At 44.1% G+C, this 26,398-nt stretch overlaps 1 protein-coding gene across 4 annotated transcripts in view; it reads left to right on the top strand.

The window, feature by feature from the left end:
• LDLRAD4 (low density lipoprotein receptor class A domain containing 4) overlaps positions 1–7,598 on the top strand; it is a 232,451-nt gene extending 224,853 nt beyond the window's left edge. For all 4 annotated transcript variants that reach the window (XM_033081841.1, XM_033081848.1, XM_033081864.1 and 1 more), the window contains 2 exons: positions 4,623–4,676; positions 5,943–7,598. In XM_033081841.1, the coding sequence (XP_032937732.1) occupies positions 4,623–4,676; positions 5,943–6,485 (597 nt within the window). In that variant the 3' untranslated portion in view covers positions 6,486–7,598. The remainder of the gene's footprint in view (positions 1–4,622; positions 4,677–5,942) is intronic.
• The last annotated feature ends 18,800 nt before the right edge of the window (positions 7,599–26,398 follow it).

Below are 26,398 nucleotides of genomic sequence, written 5' to 3'. Positions count from 1 at the left end.
GACAGTGTCACCTTTCCTGCCCTTGAGGAGTAGCTTTTAAAGGAATGAGCAATCCTGCTGGAATACTCATCATTCTGTTGGGGTCAACACAATAGCTTGTTTTGCTTGTGTTTTTTTGCTAGCTTCAAAGCTGTGGTGGTCTGTATCACCCAGGAAGATGGCATGGAAGGGAGGAATGAGCCCCTGTGCCCTCCTGGAATGTTTTCAGCAAACCATTACTTTAATGTGGTGTAATGTACCACCTAGGGCCAAAACCAGAAACTGCACTGCTACCTGGAACATTTAGTTTGCAAAAGAATAGTGTGTATTTGAGTGTGTATGTTTTTGTATGAAAATAAAATATAAATTGGTGTTAAGGGGAAAAGAGGGATCTTCTTAATGATTGTAATGCATTTTAGAAAGTGAAAAACTGACTTTTGTTTCTCAGAAAACATTATTTCAGGCAGAGTTCTATTTTGCAGAAACTTAATAGTGGGGAAAACCTGTAAATCTCCTTAACATTCAGCAAAAAAAAAGTTTGGATTATATGGGATTGTCGTAGTTTAACCTCAGCTGGCAACTAAACACCACATAGCCACTTCCTCCCAGCAGGATGGGGGAGAGAATCAGGAGGGTAGAAGTGAGAACTTGTTGGCTGAGATCAAGACAGTTTAATGGGGAAAGCAAAACAAGGAATTCCTTTATCACATCCCAGGAACAGGCATGTGTCCATCCATTTCCAGGGCATCAGTCCTCCATGGTGTGTAGCAGTGACTTTTGAAGACAAATGCTCTTGCTCCCAAAGTCCCCCTTCCTCCTTCCCCTGGCTCAGTGTACTGATAATCATGCCATAAAGTCTGTAATGTCCCTTTGGTCAGTGGGGTCAGCTGTCTAGGCTGTGTCCCCTCCCAGTTCCTTGTGCACCCCCAGTCTCCTCCCAGGTGAGGTGAGGAGCAGAAAAGGCCCTGACTCTGTAAACACCATTAAGCAATAATAAAAATATCCCTGGGTTATCAATACTGTTTTCCTCACAGATCCAAAACATGGCCCCATACTTGCTACTATGAAGAAAATTAACTCTTATCACAGCTGTAACAAGCACAGGGATCCTTTTGCTGTGTTACAGTTTGAGGAAAACTTTTTGTTGAGTATGAACTTTTACCTGTAATTTCTCCTGAATTAAAAATCATTCTTCTGGTAAATGTCTTTCCTGCTGGCTGTCCATGGGCTAATGCTCAGCTGAGGCAGTTGGATGACAGTGTGTGCTCCTGTGTTTAAAAATGTCCTCAAAAAGTTATCTTCCTACACTGTTTAATTCTAGAGCCTCTAAAGCTTTGCATAATATGAAATGGCAAATTATCCTAGGCTTATGGTGTCTCCTAAGCTTTAAATACTGAGTTAAATAATCATCACCATGAGATAATTAAGTAATCACTCAGCTAGATTTATTGAATGATGCTGTTCTTTCAAAACCTAATCACAAAGTTAGTTTCTGTAAATTATGGTGAAACCCAAAAGCGGCAATGGTCAGCAGAACACATAGGTGGATCCCTAAGATTTTTCTGGCTTGGTATTAATGGTAGGTGCTAGGATTTTCATTCCAAACCTAACAATGTTAAAAATGAATACACTGTAGAGAGTGAATGCGTAAGCTTTCTCTCACTGTTACTTTTAAATATTGAAGCTCATGCCTGAAGTGTCTTGAACAAGGAGCAAGTTGAGGTGGCCTAGCTATTGACAGTCTGTAGGAAGCAGGTAAATGAGGTACTGCCCTCATCAAAATATGGGTAAATTGCATTTGCTCAGGTTTAGCCTTGTTTGCACATACCTGCTAACTGCTTGTACAAATCCCTAATATAAATACAAATGCTGTTACTTCTCATCTGATTTTCACTGATATGAGCAGAGGGGAAGCATTTTAGCTTTCAAAGGAAGTCTGTAAGCAGAGAGCAAGAGCTAGCACTTTCTCTCAGTGTGAGTTACCCCAGATTGTTTGGGGTGGTCCCAGCACATTATTTCCTAAATCTACATCTTGGGGTGGAGGAGTGGAGTCATGGGGATGTTTTTCTTCTTCTGCAACGTTTTCTTCTCAGCTGTGCCTCTTGTGCACCAAGATCAGTGGAGTTGGTGGGCATCAACCCTAGTGTTAGATGGTATCTACCCAGTGCAGGGAAAGGGGAATTTGCCTTAAAGACTTGAAAAAGGTAGGTAGTAAGTCTCCTGTGGTAGATGCAGTGATTTCAGGAGGGCAGAAATTCTGTGTTGGATCAGTTAGTCTGGCCTTGGTGAGGAGAGAATTCTGTGCTGTGTCATTTAGACCAACCATGGTGAGGCTCACATGTGTGAGCTTGGTAGTTTCCAAGTGTGGGTATGCTGAGCACACGTTACCCAGCCATCTGCTTGGGGAGTTCTTCTGGCTCCTAGGATAGAGATCTTGCTGGGGCTTGGCTGCTGCCAAATTATTTATTCGGTCTGCTGCTCTGTCTGAAGGAAACTTTAGGGAAGGGTGCTGCAGGTGAACAGTAGGACATTCTGTCAAAGGAATGATATTGTTATATAGCCTTGCATCCTAAGGATCTCACAGGCTCGGAATTCAATTGCATCCCAAGCTGTTTACCTTCTCAAGTAGTTATCCCAGAGTGGGGAGAGCTTTGGGCTCCCTTGGTCTCATCTTGGTGTGACTATCCAGTGCCCTGGTTACACTCAGTGGGATCCCTGTAGCAGCTGCAATGCCTACAGGCAGGGGCTTTGACTGTTCTGGGATTCAGGCATCAGCAGTAGAAGTAACAGGCAACTCCTGTCTTCTAACAAGTTATTTCTGTTAGGCATGGCTGGTAGCAGATCTGGGAATCTTGGCTCAGTGAGCAGGTCCTGTTCCATCTCCATGCAAGGAGTTTTTCTCCATATGCTGCACCATCTCTCTCAGCTCATCTTATCCTCTGCCTTTGGGGAGATGGGCCCTAGGGTGGTAGTCACTTCCACATCCTCATCAGCAACTCCTTTTCGTAAAGGAGTGTAAGTAATATGACTGGTGGAGGTAGATTTTGTTTCTTTCAGGGTTGGCTTGTTGTTGGTTTTGCCTTTTTTCTTCTCTTTTGATCCTGTGACTTAGGAGCAGTTGATTGAGAACTTTAGCTTTGACTAATATGTTTTACAAACAGTTGCAATGGGTTTGGAGCCCGTTGGGTCAACTGTTGATAACCTGATTGCCTTTAATTGGGCAAACATACCCTCAGATATTTCAAAATGCGGGCACCTGGGTGCTGAAGGATTGGAAAGGAATGTGTGTACAAGTGTGTATATACATGCATGTGTATAGTTCAAGTTAATTTCTTCAATTCACAGAAGCTTACCTAGGCACTGAAATACACAAATTTGCGTAACATTTGTCTTCTGTGTCTTTGCAAAGGGGAATACTTGGGGGAAGTTGTAAATAATTGCAATTGTCAACTTCTCTCTATCTTTGTTCTCTAAAGCTACAGGAGAGAAGTGTACCAGCTTTGCTATTCAGAGCATTTCCCTTAGCAGCCGAATCCTGTGGGAGAGTCCTGTTAGAGCAGCTTTCCTCTGCGGTGGACTCTCCTGACAAGATCACAGACGGCTTTTGGTCTCTGAGTGTCATGATGAACATCTAGTTGGGTCTATTTTTGCATCTGAAATATGTTGAAAGATGCTATGGTGAGAAGAAGCAGTACAGTAAGATTTGGAAGCAGTCTATACATGGTAATGCTTTTGGGGACAGTATGCATTTTCCTTCCAGTTCCTGAAATTTCTTATGTCTGTAAAACTTGAATTAACATCAAGAAAATATTCATGACTATACAATATTTTGATTTTCTCTTTGTGCACCAAGATTGAAATTCTATGCTTTATAGCTGCTCTGGTATGTTCTTTTCAGTTTCAAAGTTTTCCAATAAAATAAATTAATTGAGAAGAAAAATTATGATACACCTTAAACTATTTTCCCTTACTGACATACTGTTCTTCACCCTTTTATTCTGCCCTGAGTGCTGGTATGATGCCAGAATAACCTTTCAAGGCATGAGAGAGAAAATATTTTTACCTGAGAAGGTGGTTGGAGAAGGGGTTGAAAAAGTGGCTGAAACCTCAGCTGCTTTAACTACTGTTTATGATGGGAATTGGGCAACTGACAGTTTTGACCAGATTATCCCTGGGTTTAGGATGTCTGTCACTTCACTGAGATTACAGACGCCAGGTTTTGTTGTGAGCTGTTTTGCCTGTGGTGTGTAATGGGGATCCTGACTGGCAGACCTTTGTCAGACCTGCCACCCTTGTTGGATTGGAAGGTGACAGGTACCTGCTCAGCCCACAGGTGCTGAGGTGTCTCCTGTCATCTCCATGCATTGCCACACTCTGTCAGCCACCACCAGCTTGCTGCATCCTTATGGCCTGTGGGGCTGGGTGCTGTGGATGACATCTTAGTAGTTGCAAAATGGACCAAGCTTGACTTGCTTGGGAGCAGAGCTGCTCTTTGCTCATGCCTTGGAAAGAAAGGGGTGGGATGTTGCTTGTGTAGCTCCTGGAGACAGCCAGTCCTTGGAAGATGACTGCTGGTAAGAGCTGAAGCAGAATGGCGATGTGATCTATTAATTTTTCTCTTTTTGTTTTTTTCCACATTTCAGGAGGGGTGCTTGTGGCCTTCAGAAAGCTCAGTTTCGCGCCAGGGTGCTTCAGAGGTACTGACAGATTTCTGACTATCTTCACCAAATGCTTGCTTTTTTTTCCTGTAATGTATATTTGATTCCTTTGAAAGACATGCATCTATTTTTTGTAAAGAGAGCTTTTTCAGTGTAGTTCACACCATCATCTAAGCTTGTCTTAACACGCATTTAATAAATTCCTGAGACCTTTTCATAAAAGAATGGAATTCTGCCTACCTGACACCTCATCTCCATCAGCAGCTCCCTGTGTCATAGTAGGCATTCACAAGTAAGTGGTGGAGGTGTGTCTCCTTCCCGCAGTGTCTCAGTAATCTGAGTATTCATTGGAAGCTGGGAGACCAGTTCCTCTTGTCCCTGAACTTTTTTTGGATTTACAACGTGTATCCTATCAACCAGTGTCTCCTGTCTTCCAGCTAGCACATATCCCTTGTCTGTGAAGTAACTTGTGGGTGTATTGCTTTGAGTGGTCCAGCTGTCCTGTGACAAGCAATAGAACTTCCTGGTGTTAGCCCTGCATCTGTGAAGGTCTGGGGCTGAAGACCCTGCAGGGATCCAGAAAAGTGCAGTTTGTAGATCTGGATCTGAGAAGCTACTCTGTCTGTCCAGATCTGGGACAGACTAAGTGAGGAGCAATAGCACCTCAGTGAATATCTTGAATGCTTCCTTTTGTAAAGCCTGTCCTTCTCCAGAGTTTAATATACCAGGGCCATATTTTCCATCACAATGCAAAAGCTTTGTAGGTTCTCCCCAGAGGCTGAGTTCTGGCTGAGAGCTGAGGGGGAGGAGGACACCTGATACACTCTGAGAGTGAAGGTGTGAGATATGCTGAACCCTTACAAATTGTACTAAAATGGCCATCTGAATTCTTTGGGGATGCATTAGCTCTGAGTAGGAGGAGGAAGCTCAGACTGCAGCTGAAATTAAGTATTGGGGCATTGTTGTAGAACTGGTCAATTATCAAGACTAGAGAGAATTCATTTCTAGTTTTGGAAACAGAGTGATTTGTTTTTGCTCAGAATGTTTTCATGTCAGAAGGAGCTGTGTGGGGTCTTGGGCTTCCTTCGTGCAGCTGTTCTCAAGTGTGCTGGGTCCTTCCCACACCTCCTGCCTCTTCCCCTGTCTGCATATGGCTGCACGTGGGCTTGGTGTCTGCTGCGTTTAACCTCTAAGACAGGTGGCAAAAAGAAGCATTCTGTGTTTTAGCAGTTCGTTGTAAAGGTTGGAGCGCTCACAGCGCTTTGTGCAGACGTGGAGTCACGTGCGTCTCTCTTTCCGTTTCAGATCATGTACGCCCCAAGGTCCAGGGACAGGTTTACCACCCCATCTTTCATGCAGCGGGACCGTTTCAGTCGCTTCCAGCCCACTTACCCTTACATGCAGCATGAGATCGACCTTCCTCCGACCATCTCCCTGTCCGACGGCGAGGAGCCGCCGCCGTACCAGGGCCCGTGCACTCTGCAACTCCGGGACCCCGAGCAGCAGATGGAGCTCAACCGGGAATCCGTCAGGGCGCCGCCCAACCGAACCATTTTTGATAGCGACTTGATAGACATCTCCATGTACAATGGGGGTCCCTGCCCACCCAGCAGCAATTCGGGCATAAGTGCAACCAACTATAGCAGTAATGGAAGGATGGAAGGACCACCCCCGACGTACAGCGAGGTCATGGGGCATTACCCAGGCTCCTCTTTTTTCCATCACCAGCACAGCAACATGCCTCCTTCCTCGCAGAGGGGGAGCAGACTTCAGTTTCAGCAGAACAATTCAGAGAGCACAATAGTCCCCAGCAAAGGCCAGGAGCGGAAAGCAGGAAACCTGGTCTAAGTTACTCGTCCAGGTGCGTTTGGACTGAAGACAGGAGATCCCAGCAGGGCGGTGGAGGAAGGCCCCGTGCTCCGGTGCACAGTGTTGTTACGTTTCACGTGGTACAACTGAGTAAAACCAAACGTGCAAACCAGTTCTTTGTTTCTGATTCCTTTCAGGGGAATTGCATGCAAAGCAGATTGAAAGAAATACAAACTTCCATTCAGTTTGTCTACGAGCAGTGTTTTAGGGGAGGGGGGGAATATATTATTTTTTTTTAATAAACTATTTCAATTATTTAATTCTAAAAGTTAACTTAGTACAGAAATGAGGCTTGTACAGCCTGTTTTATACTCACTGAATGGCAGAAGGAAGAAGGTGGTTTTGCTAGATAAATGGGGGAAGAATTGGCCAGTTTGCTTTTTTTTTTCCTCCCAGGGTGTGAATTTTTTTTAATATGAAACAAAATTCCTGTTCTGTGTGCCAAGGTATAAAGTTGAGAACTTAGATGAATGCAAGGAATTAATTTGTGTTGTGATAAATGTGTTTTTAAAAAGTTGCACTATCTTACTGTTTTAAAAAAATATATATGAGGGAACTGTTTTATGTGAAGTTCTTCTATATGTTGTTGTTTCACCTGTGGAATAATGATAGATCCCTAGAGGTAATCTGGAGGAGTTTGCCCCCTCCCCCTGGGTTTGCTAGAAGGTGGGGACAGGACTTAGCCTAACATCTCTTGACTTTTACAATTCAGAAAATACAGGGACACTTGTCTTTGCAATAATTTGCATTCAAATAACAGTGTATCAATGGAGTGTCTTGGAGGCTTTTGGATGGAAGAAGGCAAATATGAAATCCCAGCATTTTCCATCACTTAAGGTTTAGCTATTTTGCAGTATAGACTATTTCTTTCACCAATGGCAAGGCTAAAATTCCCAGATGCGTTGATTTGTATTGATTCTAAGTGCTGCCATTCTTTTCCTTTTCATAATGCAGTATCACCAGTACTTACTGTTCTAGAGATTTTTGTCCTCACTGTAGCCTGAAATGTATTTAGTCACATATCATGACATTATGCAATAAATTGTTTGAAAATGCAGGGTGGGATTTTTTTCCCCCTGCAGCGCTGTTCAAGTTCGTGAGGCTGTTGTGGTTTTCGCTCTCCATTTCATCCTTTCAGATGCTGAGGTTCAGTCCTGGAGGTCTGTCCTATTGAAGTGAAGGGGGCCCCTGTGGCCAAACCCTGTGGTGTTTCTGCAGCAGTACCGAGAGCACTCGTGGCAGTGGTCCCGGCTCCTGCTGCATCCCTGGCAGGGATGTGGGATCGCCAGGAATTCTCCCTGCAAACCATTTTGCTCTGAGCCCTGTTGTGGAAACCCTTCTGGGTGCATGATGTCTGTGTGACACCAGCAGGACTGTGCTTATGAGTAAAGGCGACTCATGTAACCAAGTGTCTGTAAGCCCTGATTTTTGCTATACTGGCCTGGAGAGTAGTTGGAAAGTGTTCCCTGCCTGTGTTGTGGCTTGTGGGGCGTTTCTTCACTGGCTGCTCCCATGTGGAAGCACGCACGGTGCCGGAACTCAGTTGACAGAAGGTGATAGTGGCATCACAAGCACATGAAAAAGCACAAATTGCACTTAAAATGCATTTTGGAAATGGACTTAAAAGTCAGAATCTTTAGAGTCTTAGGTTGAATAGTTTCTAATATATAGGTGTATGAGTGTGTCATAGACCTTTTCACTTTAAGATCTTTTGCTTTTTTCCTATTTTCCTGAGCCTTGTGCTTGGTTGCAGGCAGCAGCCATTGAGTGCCCCAAGGGCACCAATGCCCTAGTCCCATGGCTGGAGGCTGGATTTCTGCAGGACTTCTGTACACAGGGGGCTCTGATAATTGAAGTGCATCTTTGATCTATGCAGAGTTTTAATGCCAAAACTGTGTTTGTGTGTCTGCGTGTGTGTCTTTTGAGCCTCAGTATAGATTTGTTTTCTTCATAAGGTAATTTGATTTTATTCTAGTTTAGAAAACATTTGTATAACTGTTAGTCTGAATACACAGCCCCATTTGTCTCTGTAATTGTTATTTTGGTCTGAGTCATGCTGGTAATGCAGAGTAAAGCTGCCTTTTATTGTGTGTATTAATTGAAGGGAGAGATAGAGATTGTATGGTGGGATTCACTTATTTTTTATCCTCTCAGACCCGCAGGACAGGTGTTTAGAAGATGACTAGGTGGCTTTCAGTCAGCTGGGGCTCTCATGGCTGTCTGGTTCCTGGGAGTAAAAGCTGTGACGTTAGAGTTTTGCAAACAACCTATGAACATAATCCTTAGTTAAAATCCACAAACAAACAAAACCCAACCAGAGGACAAAGCCAGTAAATGTTGGTTTTAGTCTTCATTGACTTTTGTCACTTGAGGAGTGAGCCTTTAAGCCAGAGAATGCCTACACAGATACTGTGCTGTTGCCTAAACGAGGATTGTTTAGCCGAGAAGCCTTCAGGTGAGAACAGCTGGAACTCAGCTGTCATGGCAGAGCACACCTGGACTGCACCCTGGGCTTGGGATGGTTGAAGACAAACTTTCCCCAAGTGCAGATCTCAGCAAAGTGAGCCTTGAAGTTGCCTTCAAAGTCACCTCTTGGGAACATACTTTCTTTAAGAGCAGCCCTTTGCCATCTTTTGCCCTCTCTGCATGCCAGTGGATTTATGCACTTCCCATTGACGTTGTCCACTATGCTGTCTCTTAATTTTTCTTGGCTGAGAAAATTTTTCTGCATGGAAAATGTAGCCTTTTCCAGTTGTTTAGAGAATATTTGTTTAAAAATAACTTTGTATTTGCTCACCTAATAGTTGCATCTCCTCTTGCATTTTTGTCTTCTCATCCTAGAATCAGAGAATAAGCTGAGTTGGAAGGGACCCATCAGGATCATTGAATCTAACTCCCAACCCTGCACAGAGCCATCCCCAAGAGTCACACCTTGTCCCTGAGAACATTGTCCAAACACTGCTTGAACTCTGTCAGGCTTGGTGCTGTGACCACTTCCCTGGGGAGCCTGTGCCAGTGCCCAACCACCTTCTGGGGGAAGAATCTTTTCCTAATGCTCAACCTAAACTGCCCCTGGCACAGCTTCCAGCCACATCCACTGGTGATCCTGTCACCAGTAAATGGAATGAGGAGATCAGTGTTTGCCCCTTCTCTTTCTCCCATGAGGAAGCTGTAACTGCACTGTCTCCCCTCAGGCTCTTCCAGGCTAAACAAAGTAACCTCAACCACTCCTCATACAACTTCCCCTCAGGACCCTTCATCATCCTCACTGCCCTCTGGACACTCTAGTGGCTTAATGTCGTGCTCTGCTTTCCTAAATGTAATGTGCTGACAGTACTTCTCAGCTCTGGAAGTGTAGTGACTAGTTTACTTGCTGTAGGTGAGCTTGAAATCTTCTGTTTTGGGGCCTCTTTTAGCAGTAAGTAGGCTATTTTCTGATGGCTATTAGTGCTCTCCAATGGGAAGGCAGTCAACAGCGTAACGTTGTAGCACTTTGTTTTTTGTTTTTTTTTCCTTCTGTTGGCATGGTAGAGAATCTGCTCTTGGTAACAGAACAGGATGGTAAAAGAAATACCAGAATTAGAAAGCACTATCAATCTTTGCAGGCTTAGAAATTGGTGAACTCTAAAGATAGGTAATTCTATGAAGCATTTATGGAAGACAAGCTTTGAAAATATCCAGTATTAATAGACTGTATTCCAGAGCCACTCAATGAAACTTTGTATAAAGTATAAAAGATTTCTGCAAACATCGTAGCATTAATTGTGTAGATTTTGCCTTTGTACTGATGCTCTGGTTTATGTGTCTCATGCACAAAACCCACATAATGTATGTGTGGTGTTTTCTATGTGATGCATCATATTTGCTTGAATTCTGGTTGCATCTTCTGACTTTGCCCAGTAACTCATGTTCCCAAAGTTCAGTATAGTGATTCGTTTAGAAAATTTCAGGTTAAAAGATTATTTTTTCTTCTAAATGCACCTTTATGAAATAAAGTTTTGTGACCTCTGTTCTACTGCAAAGACTAATTTTTCCCTTATGTGTCTTGGCATGGCTCTCTCCTTGATGCTAAATATGCCCCATCTTTGCTGGTTTTGTATGATCTTTCAGGGCTAGAAAAGGCAGGGGGTTTAGCAAAAGAAAAAAACAGTTTCTCTCCCAGTTTACCAGTGGAGCACTTGGCACTTAGCTCTTAATTCTGAACCTGTGTCTATCACAGTTGTGGTTGGGCTCCTCTCAGTGCTGGACAAGCAGACTGAGTGCGATGCTGCTTAAAAAGTGTGAGGGAAGGGTAGGAAGAGGGACACCCAGCCAACAATGCAGTGTTGAGATCCCTTTCCTGGCATGTGTGGCACATGCAGAATTCACAGGACTTTGCATAATAGGATGTTTTTATCAGGGAGGATCTCATTATGCTACTCTTGATCTTGTCACTGATGAACTCTGCACTTGGGCCAGTCTCAGGATGACGGGACTTTATTACAGCATGGTTCTCCCTTGGAAATACGAAAACTCAAGCATACATCCCATGTACAAGCTCATGATGGCTAGTGAGGAAGATGTTTGCATTCCTGCACTCATGGAATGTGCAGGAACCATGGGTTAAGCTGTGCTTGATTTGGCTTTTTATAACTGCTTGCCCACTTCTTCTACCAGTTTGGCCCAGCTGGAAGCTGCTTTTGTTATGCCAAATCTCTGAATGTTCTTGTTGCAGATATATATTTTTTTTTAAAGTGTCGTTGAGAGTTCTTTTTTTATCTTCTGTGAATGGGGTGCAGGAATGGGTGAGGAGGAGAATTGCATTGTTCATTAAGGAATGCACTTCTTTGCAATAGAGAAGAAATCTTGTCCTGCTGAAGAACCCCATGTGGAGGCTGTCTGGAACAGTGCTGTCTGAGGCAGTTGTTTCTAACCCTGCCAGGTAGTGAGATATTGTACCTTAAAACTGACACTCTAATCTGTAAGGAATGTTTGAATGCTTTGGAGAAGATTGATTGCTAACCTTTCTCTGACTCTATCCCTGAAAGCTCATGGTAGCTAAGGTAACCTGATTTTGTAGGCGAAGAAAAGCAAAATATTAAGTTGGTGAAAAATAGATTTACATCAATATTTTTCTTTGCTGCTTTTTTTTTTGCTTTTTTTTTTTTTCCTAAGGATAAACAATAGGCTTGCTAGCACATTTGAAAGTATTTAGGATTATTAACAGGTTCTCTCTGGTCATTACTGTTGAGTCATGTCTGTGCGCACACAAACCTGCATGCAAACTTGTCCCCTTGATTATCGCTGTACTAGTTGCTATTCCATGATCACCTTCCAGAAGTGCTAAATGACTCTGTGTTGTGCTCTCAGGAAAAATGCAGGTCATTTGTCAAACAGCAGGAAGCATGAGGAATACTTGCTTTTTAGTCCTGTAAATGTCATGATGTATGTTTTAGCAGTGGGGGGCTTTCTTGCTGCACCAGTTCTTGCCTGTCACCTGGTGTGCTGGTGCATCTTCCATCCAACAGCTCTCTCTCCTCTTGGGTGAGCTTTGAAAAATCTTTGTGCTTTGGGATAACCCCAATGCAGACCTCATGCATTGATGTACAGGAAGGAAATATACTTAGTGTACCCTAAATCTCATAAGCATGTTTTTTCAGACTAGCTGATGATGAGACCCTTCTGTGCGGTGGGTTCAGATGAAGTCTGGCTTTTGATTACATTCTTTTTTGATAAAGACTGTCACACATAATTTAATTGCACATATCTGGTCTTTCCCTGCACTGTGTTGCCTGCTTGCCAACCAGTACGATTACAACTTTTCTCCTACACTAGCCCCAAATGTGTCAATCATTTCAGTCCCTGGAAAGAGGCAGTCTTACTGAGTTGTCTGAGACCTGTTGAGGGCTTTTAGAACATGGCAAAGTTCCATGTGAGGATGTGTTGAACTTAAAGAGGTTTCCACCCAAAAATAGTTCTATATGTTTTCATTAGGAAATTCAAACTTAAGGTTTTGAGAGTATACTGACTGAAAATGTTGGTAGCATTTTTTTTTTTGTTATTAGTATATTGTTTGCCAGCCTGTCCTCAGTAATCAGGGATGTAAATTACCTTTTGAGTCACCTCTGATTGCATTTTTGGGCTGGCAAAAGCCCCATTGGGCACACTTGCACCAGCAAAAAAAAAAAAAAAAAAAAAAAAGTCGTTTTCTTGGTACAGCTCTGAGGAATAAACAGAAGCTGTGCCACTAAGTTCATCCTCCAAAACCACCATGAGACATGTGTTGCCTCTTCCCAACAAACTGAAGTGTAGGTGTTTTAATTAAGTGCTTTGCTGCACTATTTAGTACCGCAGTGGAGGGGCCTACTGACGTTTCCTTGAAATTGTCATTGGCATTACATGTATTTCAGGGATGCTAATGCTGTTTTTGTAACCACCCAGTACAATTATCCTGCTTTTTGAAAGGGAAATCAAGGACCATTTTGTGTCACAAACTCTCCTGGCTCTTACTGCTGCCTTGCTGGTGTCTCTTCTGTGTTTAGACTGAACACAAGCAACCCAGGTATTGCTAGTGTTGCTTTCTAGCTATAAAAGAGCTTACCTTTTTATGTTGATCAATGACAAAAAAACAAAACTGCAACACAGATATACTTCCCCGTCCCTCTGACAGACGTGTGATTTGCTGCCAGAGATGATGCTATTTTCTTTGCTATATTGCTGCTGCTGCTGCTGTTGCTGCTGTTTTAAGTGGTTTGGTGTGTGAGCTTTCTGAAACAACATGGTGTGTGTAGGATCTTGTGGGTGACAAAGCTGTCTCTTTTCTTCCTTTCTCTCCTTGGTTTGTGCTTGTCTGCTGTGGTAGGTTTACTAATAAATTAAATATGTCCTTATTAGATATAATTTTGAGGAGGTTTGCATGTCCATAGTTTGTAAGCAACTAAGGTGCCTCATTTTCAAGTCTGAGCAGATAGGAATCCCCTTGCACTCAAGAGGGCCTGATCCAAAGCCTGCTGAAGTTGGTAGGAAGACTCTTGCCAACTTCAGGGGGCTTTGCATCAGGCCTTGCACTCCCACCTTTGTTGTGCCTCACTTATAATGGTGCTTTTTCAGTTGTCTGTCTTTTTTTCTGGTTTGGGTTGTTTTTGTTTTTTTTTTTTCTTTGTATGGTGCTGTGTATAACTTGAATATATTATGCACATATCCTACCCAATGGGTAGAACAAACAAACATACAAAATCAAATAGATGTTGTTAATACTGTAAGATAGTGTACAGATGATACCAATTTTAACATAAAAAATGGCATAGACTTTGTGAATGCCAATCTGTGCTTGGTCCTTTTTTTGTAAGAAAGTTTGCAAATTAATGCATACAAATGACAAAAAGTCTATGTATTTTATTTTCCTATTAAATATCAATATAATATCATAAGGGACAAAGGTTAAACAAATCCTTTTTGACAAGCCTGTGTATAGCAATTAGTCGTTTGATGCAACTTTGCTGTGAAGATTTCTTTTTTTTCTTTTTAATTTGTCACTTTAAAAAAAAGGAAAAAACCACAAAACAAACAAAACCTCCACAGCTTTAACCTTGCGACTAGATGCTTCTTGTTTTGGTTGTTGCTTTGCTATTGCTGAGTTGGACCAGTATTGAAGTCCAGTATATCTGCTGGACTTCTCCAGCAGATACATTATTTATTACTCTCCTTGCTTACCTTTTTTATTCCCTTAAACTTAGAAATGGGCTAAAACTTTTCAAACCTTTTTAATCACATCCTAGATTTGAAGTGAAGCTCAGACAGGTGGGAACTGACCCAAACCATCCCTGCAAAGTCAAAACTAGGCCAATGAGAGTTCTGTGACAGCAGCCAACCCTTGCTCTGTGCCCATGACTGGTGCACCATGCTGCCACTACAGACTGCCCATGGGCTTGGGGTGTGGATGGACTCACTGGTGACCTGTGCTCTGATTGCAGAGTGGTCAAGAATGGCTGCAGTTGCTGTGTGCAGGGTTTGAGTGGGAGCTTTGAGTAGGCAACTCTGCTGCTGTGTTGGCTTCTGACAGCAATGGCTTAACCCAGGTTCATATTTAAGATTACAGGGAAATGCTTAGACCTGTTCAAACCCTACCCGGGAAGTGGTGTGGGAAGTAATTTGACACTTCAGCTTCCTGCCAGGCTCCCTTGGCAGTTTGGTTCTCCCCCGGTGTCTCCCTGTGTTTGGCGTTCCATTCCCGTGCTCCTGCACACTCTTTGGTAAAGCAAATACCTCAGGAAAACTCAACATGAAGTTCTAGTGTAGGGACTTGCAGATGCTGTACTTATTTTTCTAAACTGTTTGTTCTAACTATCCCAGGACAGTAGGTGATAAAAAAGTTTATCAGTCCAAGACAGACTTGTCCTCACAGATGGATACCAACTAATCGTTCATAGATACTCCTGTCTGTATGTAGCTTTTTTATACTTGCCAGGCTTTAACCACAGATGTAAGGTAGCAAGGTGTTTGGAGATGTTTGAGATGGCGTTTTGGTTTGGTTTTTCAGATGATTAGCAAAGCGCTGTGCTAAAACTCAGGGGGCCTTACCCAGGGCCATTGAAGTCAGTGGTGGGGCTTCCTCTGGTTTGAGTGGGCTTTCAACCCAGTCCGTCATGCTGGGGGATGGTGCCTTGGGGCACACTCCTTCACTGCTTCTCTGTCAACCTGAAGCATCTACACCTTTGTCTGTAAATATCTTTTTAAAAGCCCTCACAGGAGTCCTGTGTCTGAATGTTGATCATGGTTGTTTTGGGTTTTTTTGTTTTGAAGAAGTGTGTTAAATTTTTTATGGCCAGTTCTGCATCATCATGCCCTTACAGGTAGCTTGTATCATCACATCCTTCTATATGTTGAGCTGTTCTGTCAGTAGGCGTGTACCGTAGGTATATATGCATATTTTCGTGGTTGTCACTTGTTAATTCATTTATTGTTTGTCAGGGCATGGAGTAATTGTTGTGGAAGTGTGCCTTGCCTGGCCACCTTCACATTTCTGTTTGCACTGCAGTACCACTTCTGTGCATGAAGGAAGAAAAGCATACAACCCCGGGCCTTCACTAGGAAGACTGTGAGAGTAAACCTCCTGCTAGAGGATTCTAGAGTAGGATTTATCATAACAAAACATGCATATTGAGTGGACCAAACACAAATATGTCTCCTTTTAGAACTTGCTTTGAAGCTGCAGTGGAAAGAGCAGACTATCTATTAGGTGTATTCACAGCTGTGTTCACGCTTTTCCATTTACCACAAAGCACAGCAGGCAGCCAAGATTTTCAAAGGACTATGAGCAGAAGTTACGAGAGCCTCAGGCATCATAGACCTGGACAGCAAAAATAATAATAACAGTAATTTTTAAAAAAATCACTTTAGTATTCTTTAACAAAGCTTTTCTACTCATAATATAAAGACTACATAAGTGTCGATAAGGGTTTTATCTTTGTATAACTCTCAACTGCCCAATGCTGCTGTGCTCAGAGCATTTCATGATGGTATGTACATCAGTCAGGCTGTTACACTCAAAATTAACCATCTAATGCCTGTTTTTAGAGTGTTACCCTTTCTTTGTTGTTTCTTGCTAGTTAATTTACAGTGTAAAATGCTTTATTGCTGTATGGATTTTAATTTTTTTTTTGTATTTCCAGCATAGTGACTTTCAAGATCACATTTTAAACACATCTCTTATTTTTGTCCATTTTCTTTCAAGCTATTCTGAAATATGTACAGCACTATCAACAATATTTAATCTTTCTTTTAAAATTTATTGTTGTAAAACAATGCTATTAAAAACAGTACGTCTTTTTACAACTGTATTGGAATTTCTCAATAGCTGTTCATGTGATGCTATGACAAACCTGGCTTGCTTTATTTTTTATTTTTTTAAATTTTATTTTCTGTTTAACACAATTAATTTGTTGCTTATTTTCCACTGTAACTCCCAGTTATATACAGAAAAAGATTTCAACTGTTGTGTATCTGACTCTTTTAATTGAGCAAATGGTGATGTCCTAGTTTTTAGACCTAAGGTCTGTTTATTGCAATACTTTTAAAGGAAGATGTTGCTCTAAGTGCTGTTGTTAGTTTTAAATACAGATTTTATGCTTGTTCTTAATATGCTGTGGTTAAACCATGGCACAAAATTATTAAAAATTATTAAATGCATTTGTCTCCTGTTGGATTTATTTTCCCTTTGAAGTGAAAAGAACAAAAAAGCATGGAACACTAGAGTGGCCTTGGTAAAATGAATACTTGTCTTTTTCCTTTGCTGTTTTGCTGCTGGCAGCCAGGTAGCAGATCTTTAAGGAATGTGAGTGGACTAAATGCTGGAAGCATCATGTGAGGACCCCGGGAAGTGGGTGTCTGGTGAGGGTTTAGGATCAGCGTTCTGACCCTCACACTGGTGATTAATGCTGGGATGGTTCTGGGCGTTTCTGCCCTGCCTCTGCAACAGGATGGGCTGTACAGGAGACAGCCTGCCACACGCTGCAGTTAAGTCTGGGCACTTAATCTGAGCCAGCTCGTGGTTTGAATTCCTTTAAGATAACAACCCCACCTCAATCTCATTTCAGGCCCTGCTGTTGGTGGTGGCCTCTGGCACAGCAGTGCTGACTAACCAGCGGGGGAATAAGCAGTGCCCCCAAAGCATTGAGCTGCAGAAACTCTTCAAAAAATGAAGATGCAAAATATGGCTTGTGGGAGGGAGATTCACAACCTATTTTAAGAAAGCTGGGATGTGCTTTGGCCAGTGCTTAAAACGAGCAGTTGTGGTCCAGTAATGGGGTGAAGAGAGGGATGTTACTGTTAATGAGAAACCAGATGGGAGGGTCCCGTGAAATGCTCAAAGACTCGTCTTTGGTGATACAGATCTTTGCAAGGCAGATCAAATTATTCCTGGCTGGCACCTGCCACTTTGCCATACTAAAGCTTAATAAAACTGGGAAAGAGCAGGTAATTTCTGTTCATAAGTGTATAAAGTGATGCTTTATTTAGCATGATTATTAATAACAGTTATCCTGTGCTTGCTGGAGTTTGATGTCTGTGTTGCTGCAATGTGGTGCTGAACTTGATACTTCAAACCTGGGGATTTCTTGCAGGTCTTTTCCAGGAAGATGTCTGCTGTGGGGTCCACCTCACTGCTGACACCCTGCTATGGAGCTGCCTTTATGTTCCACTCAGAGAGGAGCCAGGAGCATTCTCCTTGCTGCTGTTCTTTTCAAAAGCCTTAGTCCTTTAAATGTTACAGTACTTATTTTGAGGTCAAAAGTAACCATATTTTTTCCTATAACCACCCTGAGTTTGCTCTCCTCTATCTACAGCATTTTAATTCCTCTTTAGTATTTCGAAAATTGCTTGTTCCTTAGTCCTTATCTCCAAGCTTCTGCTCCTCCTCTACTGTCTGAACCCTGAATCCCTAGAAACTGCGTTTTTTGAGCCTGCTTTGATCTTTTACTTAATCTGATTTTAATTGTATTTCTATTTGGTTTATAATATGCCATTCTGTTTGATTGTGTTTTACTATCCCTGCCAATGGTTGCAACTCAGCTGTAAATGGGATGTCTCATCTCAGTAGGGTTACTTTTTTTCTGCTGAAAGATTAATACAGTGGCTGCTGCAGTCCTGTGAAACCTCTAGGTCTGGCTTGCAGGCTCCCAGCAGTATTGTGTCTCATTACAAACACCCTGTTTTTAACATTGCAAACCCTTTTCTTCCAAAGACCCCTCTGTAATGAGACTTCGTTACTTAGACAAAAATTAATTAGGCTTCTCTCATTATCACTGTTTTGATCAGTTGTGCTCTAAGTGAGTTCTAATTAAAATGCACATTTTAAAACCCTTATTGCTGAATCCTCTTCTAATAGCTCACTTCTACTGTGGCGATGCCCTGCTTTCTGTGCAGTTTGCATTGTGCTGCTTTTGCAGAACTCTGGCATTGACTAAGAAAGCTAAAAACTTGCATGATTTTTGTTTTTGCTTGTTTTCTACATTTTTTTTCAGACTCGCTGCCAAATGATTGCTCCTGAGAGCCTGAGAATGGGGATTAGAGCTGAAAAACTGAGTTCTTTACATGTGGTAAAATTGATGAGCTGAGTTTCTCAGTGTCCTGTATAGTCAGTAACCCTACTTGTCCCCACAATGTTCCAAAACATAACGGGGAAGCTATATACTGCAGTTGTTACTATTTAATTGCAAATTTCTGCTTGCCTTAGATGTTCCAAGTTGCCTTAAATACATTATTTATTTTGGCAGGACTGCATGATCCATCCCAGGGATACTCTCCACATCCTAAGCCAGTGGATGCTCTTCTATGGCTAGAGGGGGACATTTAAAGGCTGGTGCTCCTTAATAAAGGGGCTAATCTGTAAATCAGATAAAATATTTTGTATCCTTCAATGGTTTCCACTGTGAAGTGTGTTGGAGAACAGCAGCAGAAAGGTGCTAAAAGTATTTTAAAGATGAGGAAACACACATGAAGAAGTACATGCCAGGTTTCAGCGCAGCCTATGGCAATGCTGGGAATAACCTTTCCCTTGCCACCCTTCCCAGTTCTTCCACTTACGAGGTATAGTTTCCCTCTGCTCGCTTCCAACACATCCCACTGTCTTGTACAGAGCTATTTTCTGTTTGGCAGGGCTTTGAGCAAGCAGCCAGGACACGGCCACCCCTTGTTCAGAGAAAGAGGGCATCTTTTTCATGGAGGCCAAAATGCCACCCTCGAGCCTCCATCAGTGCCAACACCAGATCATTCCAGCTTAATTTAACATTTGCAGACATTATAGTGATTGACAGTTGAGTTGAGTGGAAAATTCCAGTTTAATCCTGCTCTGTGTGCCACAGACATGGGCTCAGACAGCTTGACCTACATTTAACCCTGGGCAGCAAGAAATTCTAAGGGGAAAAGAAAAAAGTAGTTTTCATCTCAAAGCAGTGAGAACATTCCCACTTATTACACATCCCTGTGTATATGCATACACGTGTAATTGTGTTACAGCACTGTGAATATTTCATGAGCTGAGCCAAGTTTGCCCTGGTTGGCTTTACTGGGTGAAGAAGACATGTAAGTCAAATGTAAAAGCACAAGTGTTCTTGCATAGCTGTTCAGCAGGGTTTATGGCAACAGCAAAAGGGATAGGAGCTAGTTATTTCCTGACAATGGGGTTAGGATTGTAAGTGCTATAAAATTTGCTTATGCTGCAAACTTTATATCTCTTGGGGGAAAAGTTGATGAGCTGGTAACTTCAACTATTGTATTGTCAGGAAAAGCCTAACAGGTAAGGCTTGACTGAGGGACTGCAGAGTCAGTCTGGTTTCTTTGAGCCCCCTCCTTCTGCAGATCAAAGGTGCTGATAGTGACTGACTGTATTTGTTTTGGGAAGTTAACTGGTGCAGTACTGGGTGTCACAGCTTTTCAGCGAGAGGTGCATTGGCAAACATGAAAAGCCCTGTGGCTGAGTGATAACTGCATTAACTACTCAGCATGCAAGCCCTCTCACCTTCTGCAGTCATGCTGTATATTATCCCTATAGATAATACGCATGCTATCTGCTAGGGCAAACAGGCACTTTACTATAAAATTGTGCTTTGTCAGGGAAATGGCATCAGGTGCACTAACATCACCATCTGACAGTCCCTGTCTGCAGTCAAATTGTACTCGAGAGTAAAGTATGCAGCTGTAGCTTGAGTGCTGCTTGTGCACTGGTACTTCTTTTTCTTGAAGGAGATTGCCTGTGTGTGGGTACATGCTGTGCAGAGGTGTGAGGGCTAGTGCACAGCAATAGAAAATACACTGTAAGTACATTAGGCAGAACTTTGAGTATAAAATGACACTGTGTTCTCTTTATTTTCATGGCTTTTCTAATCAAATCCAGGATAAAAATTAAATTCAGTTATTTGGCTAACCACACTAGTCATCAGTTAGCCAAGGCTGAGAATTTCCCTTTTTCCACTACAATGCAGCCATAGGTCTCCTTCTGCATTAAAACACAGCTGCCACATGTGAGAGGTATCGGGGGGCCACAGCTGTGTGCAGGCACCTGCTTTTGGGGGAAAGGTGCTCCAAGGCTGTTCTCAGGCAGTGCCTGGATGAAGAGTTCGTGCAAAAGCACTGGTGGAAGTGCTTGACAGGTCCAGCTGAGAGTACTTGGTGCCATTTACTGCAGAGTCTATTCAGCTGAAGGGTAAGTACAGCATCACTGCTCATCTCTGCCTTCTCATATCCTCTCAGATGCACGTCCTTACAAGGTCTGGCAACTCTTTCTGCACCTATGAACAAATCCATGTGAAATGGTAACAAAAAAAAAGAGATGTGTGGTAAACTTGGAGCTTGTGTCTTTAGAACCTAATGGTGGAGCTGGATTTTGTCTCCTCTGCTTTGTGACCCCAGAGGGGAGGCCAGATCAAGGCAGTGTTCACAAGGAACCTGTGCTGTCGCTCTGTGCCTGCTTCAGGTCATTAAGGCAGCCCACTGAAATTAGCAGTGCTGGATCTATTCCACTACCAGCCTCCCAGCAGTACAGTTTTGATTCATATTAAATGTAGGATCCCAACTGTATTCCTGATGGATTCAGCATAGCATTTCAAGTGGAAAACATCAGTTTTGTGACTTAATTGAGTTTGAGAGGAGGACACCAGGATATTCGATACTTGACTGGCAATGGAGTTGACTCAAGAACTGTAGCATGTTTGGGCATTATTCCTGAACAAGCCTGAATATCCTCCCCTGTGTTCCCTCCTCTGTGATTGTCCAATCAATTCATCAAACTCAAGCCCAAACTTAACACTACATGTTACCCTGCAGGCTTTTGAAATCAAGATGTATTCTTTCTACTTAAGAAGATCATAAAAATAGGCAGCTAATTGCCAGGGGATAATTACAATTCTCTAATTATTATTGTTGCTGATGGTAAGTGATGAACGAGGGTGAATGTGAAGCAATGCCCTAAGCTGACACCCTGAAGGGGACACAATCAGAGGAATTTGTTTCAAGTTTGGCTCCAGCACCATCTTGAGTCACTATTTTTGCTCTGGCCTGTTACTGGATCACAGCTTTGGCTCCAACCCTACTCAAAAGGCTCAGCTGCACCTTCAGCTTGGGCACCAATTTCTACTGTGACTGGCTCTGGTCCTTGTTCAGGCCACTATTTTGAATGGCCCCATTTTCACTATTGCTTCATTTCCAACCATTGCTTAAACCACGATTTCAGCTCCTCTTGGACTGAGACTTCAGCTGTTCCCCTGCTAGGCTCTGACTTTGGTTTTGGGCCCATCTTGGGCCATGATTTTGATTCTGGCTCCTGCTCAGGATGTGAATTCAGCTTTGGCCCAATATTGAGCTGCCATTTCTGCCCAGCTCCATCTTGGTCTACAGCTTTTTCTCCTGCCTGTTTCAGACCAATACTTGGGTGCCAGTCCAGCATTGGTTTGGCTCTGGCTGTATATCGCTCTTTGAGCTGGGTTCCAGTCCTTGCTCCTTAGCTCTGTCTCTTCATCTCCAGCTTGGTATCAGGCTTCAGCTCTGGATCCTGGCTGGGCTGTGATTTTGGCTCTGGTCCCATCAGGCTGTGACTGCAGGTTTGACCTCTGTTCAGGCTGTGAGTAGAGATCAGGAGCCATCCTGGGCCTCTGCCATGTCTCCAGCCCCATCTTTGGCAATGGTCACAGCTCCAGAACACATCCTGAGCCACAGCTTTGATTCTGGTCCCATCTTGGGTCATGAGCTTGTCCCCAGCCTGATACAGGGCTCTGACTCCAGCTCAGGCTCAGGTCTACTGCTCTGCCCCTGCTCTGTCCTTGACTCTGCTCTGCCCTTCTCTGTTGTGACTTTGGGTCCTGCCTGATATCAGGCAGCAACTTTGGCTCTGGTCCCTGCTTGGGCTGTGACTGGTGCCAGACTGAGCTGTCAACCTCAGCTTTCTAGAGATATTGGAGTGAGACTTTATCTTCTCCTATCTATGGCAGCAATTTGAGCTCTGTCTCACCTCAGGCTGCTACTGAAGCTCTGGCTCAATACTGGGTTGAGTTTTTTGCTTCAGCCTTATCTTTGGCCATACCTTTGGCTCTGGCCATTGTTCAGGTGGCTGCTTTGGGTCTGCCCAGGCTTTGGGTCTGACCTCTCCTCAGGAGGCTGCTCTGACTTGGCCACTGTTTGGGCCATGGCTTTGGCTCTGGCCCCATCTTGGCTTGTGACTTTGTCTCCAGCCACATTTTCATCTGCAACTTTGGCTTAAGCTGTTACTCAGGCCAAAAATTTGGCTTAACATCCATCTTGGGCTCCTACTTTGTCTCCAGCCTGATCTCTGATTGCAGTTTTGGTTCTGGATTTGTATTGGGCTCTGACATAATCTCTGGCCCGATATTGGCCAGATGCTTTGCCAACAGCTTGATGGAAGATCACAGCTTTGGCTCTAGCCCTGACTGGAGGCTATTACAGCTCTCATTTGGGCTGCTGCTTCAGCTTCAGTCCTGTGTCAAGCTGTGACTTTGGCCACCTCACCATCTGCATCTTTGTCTCTGCTTTGATGCTCAGTTGCAACTTTGCCTTTGGTTCCTGCTTGGTTCACGACTTCTGCTTTCGCCCATTCAACTTTTGCTTCTTGGGCAGTGATTTCAGCTCTGTTCCCTGTTCAATGACTGGTGGCTACTTTTGAGCCATGTCTTCAGCTCCTGTCCACTGTGAGGCCATGAGTTTGGCTCAGTTTTTGGATCAGGGCTGCAACTCTGGTCCCTGCTCCAGGCCCTGTGAGGATCATGGCTTCTGCTCCAGTCCCATATTGAGCTGTGCCTTTGGCTCTGGCCCCATTTCAAGGCATGAGTCTGGTTCCAGCCCTATATCAGACTGTGATTTTAGTTCCACCCCATCCTGAGCTGTAACATCAGTGGTGGTGCCATTTTTGCTGCATCTTTTTCTCTTGGTCAATCTCAGACCATGTCTGTGGCTCTGGTCCCTATTTGGGTTGCTGATTTGTTCCTTGTCATTTCTTGGGCTGTTAGTTTGCCTCTAGGGGAAATCTTGGGTCATGATTTCAGCTCTGGCCCCATCTCTAGATGTGACTTGAGCTCCATTGCAATTTCAGGCCATGGTTTCAGTTGCAGACACATCTTGGGTCTCTGAGATAAATCTGGCCTAATACCAGATTGCTACTTCAGCTTCAGACCTGTTTGGTCTGTGACTGTGGCTAGGGCTGGACAGCAGGTTGTGGCTGTGGTTGCAGCCCCATGCTGGTCTGTGGCTTCATCTCAGTGGCATTTCTGGGCAGGATTTCAACTCTGGCCCAATATTTGGCTGTGACTGATGGCTGGAGAGGCTACCTAGGACAGAAGCTAGACAGAGTAAGAGAAATAAAGTAGGTATTTATTAAAAGATGACCAAAGGATTCACCTTGGGCAGTACAAGAGCCTGGTTGAGGCCACACTCAATATGGATGATGGGTCACGAGTTTTCACACTTCAATAAGTTTGGTCCATTTACACGTTGGGGTTAATTGTCCAATTACAGCTTCAGGTTATGAAGTCTCATCCTTCCATTTTGCACTCCCCCTCCAATTCACTTTTGTTTATACATTTTGGGGCCTGAAGCTGCAATGGTGACCTTGGTTCACAGGCTGGAAAAGGATTGTTTTGTCTAACTAAACTGTGGAGAGAACTTGCTAACACTCTATATAAAGTTCAGCATTATATACTAATGCAGTGCAGAATCCGAAAGTTATGAGAGCTAAAACTTACAGCATCAGCCTCAGGTCTGGCCCTGTCGTGGACTACTACTTGCCTCCAACTCAACTTTGGCTCTGGTTCATGCTCAGACAGTGAGCACCACAGCACTCTGGGCAGAAATGTAGGCTCTGGCCCCTATCTCTGGGCACAGCTTTGGTTCCAGCCCATCTTGGGTTATGAATTTTTTGGCTCTGGCAGTACCTCAGCTGTTTTGTCCTGATACTGGGCCATGATTTTTGTTCCAGTTCCAGTAGGGATGTTATCTTGACTCTGGGCCCACCTTTAGCTACAATTCTGGCATTGGACAGTGCTTGGGCTTTGATTTTGTCTCTTCCCCATCTTGAGCCACAACTTAGGCCCCAGCCAAGTAGTAACTTGTTATGTTGGCTCTGGCTCTGCATTGGTTTGCAACTTCAGCTCCAGTCCCATCTTGGGATATGATTTCAGATCTGCCCCCTGCTTGGACCTTAACATCTACTCCAGTTCCATCCTGGGGCCCCAGTTTTGACACAGGTTCCTTGCTTTGATCACAGCATGTACAGTAATTTCACGACTATAAGGCACACCAGATTATAAGGCACACTTCCGTGTGTCGGCAAATTTCCAAACTTTTGCTGATATATAAGGTGCACTGAACTGTAAGGCGCACTTTTTTTCTTGCAGCAAGGATCCGCTGCTGGCTCCCCCCATGTGGTTGCTGGCTGCAGCCCCGCCTCCACCCGGCAGCCGCAGCACCGCGGGCCCCCCTGCACCCAGCAGCTGCGGCCCCACGGCCCCGCCCCCACCCAGCAGCCGTGGCACTGCCGGGTCCCCCTGCGACTCGCAGCTCACACTTCCGGGTTGGCAAATTTCCGAACTTTGTCCATATATAAGGCGCACCGGACTATAAGGTGCACTTCCGGGTTCGGGCCAAAATTTTAGTCAAAAGGGTGCGCCTTGTAGTCGTGAAATTACTGTACTCTTGACACATCCTGGGATGCCCAACTGTGGGCCCAGCCTGCTCAGGCTTTCAGCTGAGCACTGTCCCAGTTTCAGGTCCAGCCCCATTGCAGGTTGTGACTTGGGGATGCTGGGCAGCAGTGTTACATGTGGGGCAGGGAGCAGACAGCAGCTGGGGAGGTTGCCAAAGCAGCCATTTCCCTGCTGTACGTGTAGTGGTGGATGTCTTAGACCTGGTCTCACCAGATTTCTGAAGCTCTGCAGAGGTGGAGGGACCCACATCCCCACCCACCCTCTAATGCCTGAAGGGACAGCCCTTTCCCACGGGGATGTTGAGCTGTGAGAGGTGAAAAGGCAAGCAAGCCCTGTTAGCCTTGACTGAATGGTCCTGCGGGCAATGGAAGGTGCTGCTGGCACCAAGGCCTCCTGGCACTCACTGGGCACCGCCTTGCTGGGGTCACTCGTGGGCTGCCTCAGGGCCTCCTGGTGCTGTGGCCAAACTGCTTTCCCAGGCCATGGTACCTGCTCCCCTGTTCCTTCTCTGCTGCTGCAGGCACTCACTGATGCTGCTCCACCTTAAGGGACACTGCTGCCACATGAGTGTGCTGGCTTGGGTACCAGAAGGAGACCCTGTGCTGTCCCCAAGTGCCCCATGCTTGCCCCAGCCTGCCAGCACAGTGCAGGCACACTGCCTCTGCAAAGGGTGGTGGCCCCTGGCTTCCAGCCATGCAGACTCATGCTAAGTCAGACTCTCACTAAACAAGAACTTCACTTTAGTATCATGGCAAGAAATTTATGAAATACAGGATGAAAGTCAACTTTAGCCTAGTTAAAACTGCAGCGTAGCTGGGTACCTGCTGGGCACCAAGTGGCCTCACATTCATCCCCTGGGTGCCCCATGAACCTCCCCAGGTGCTCTCTGCACTAATGAGGCAGAGGTTCCATGTAGGGCCAGTTTGAGAAAAGGTTACCAGTACAACCAAGCATGTGACTAATTGTCACAAAAGCTCTCCAGGTCAGACTTCCAAAGTCTTGAAGATTTCCCCTCTTGATTTGTAAAAATTGATCCACATAACTCTGTACTTTGTTAAGTGACATGCTGGGTGGAGGATGTGGCTCTCCCAGAAACTCCTTAAGCTTCTCCATGCTGCAAAACTGACCACCTACACAGAGGAGGCACTTTGCAAGAGTCACTGTGAGCTGTTTCTGTAGCTGCAGAAATGATCACACTGGACAGTCAAC

The sequence above is a fragment of the Catharus ustulatus genome, chromosome 1 (genome assembly GCF_009819885.2).
Source record: "Catharus ustulatus isolate bCatUst1 chromosome 1, bCatUst1.pri.v2, whole genome shotgun sequence".
NCBI classification, from domain to species: Eukaryota; Metazoa; Chordata; class Aves; order Passeriformes; family Turdidae; genus Catharus; species Catharus ustulatus.
The sequence above is the reverse complement of the archived record's forward strand: the minus strand, read 5'-3'. Positions and strand labels throughout refer to the sequence as shown.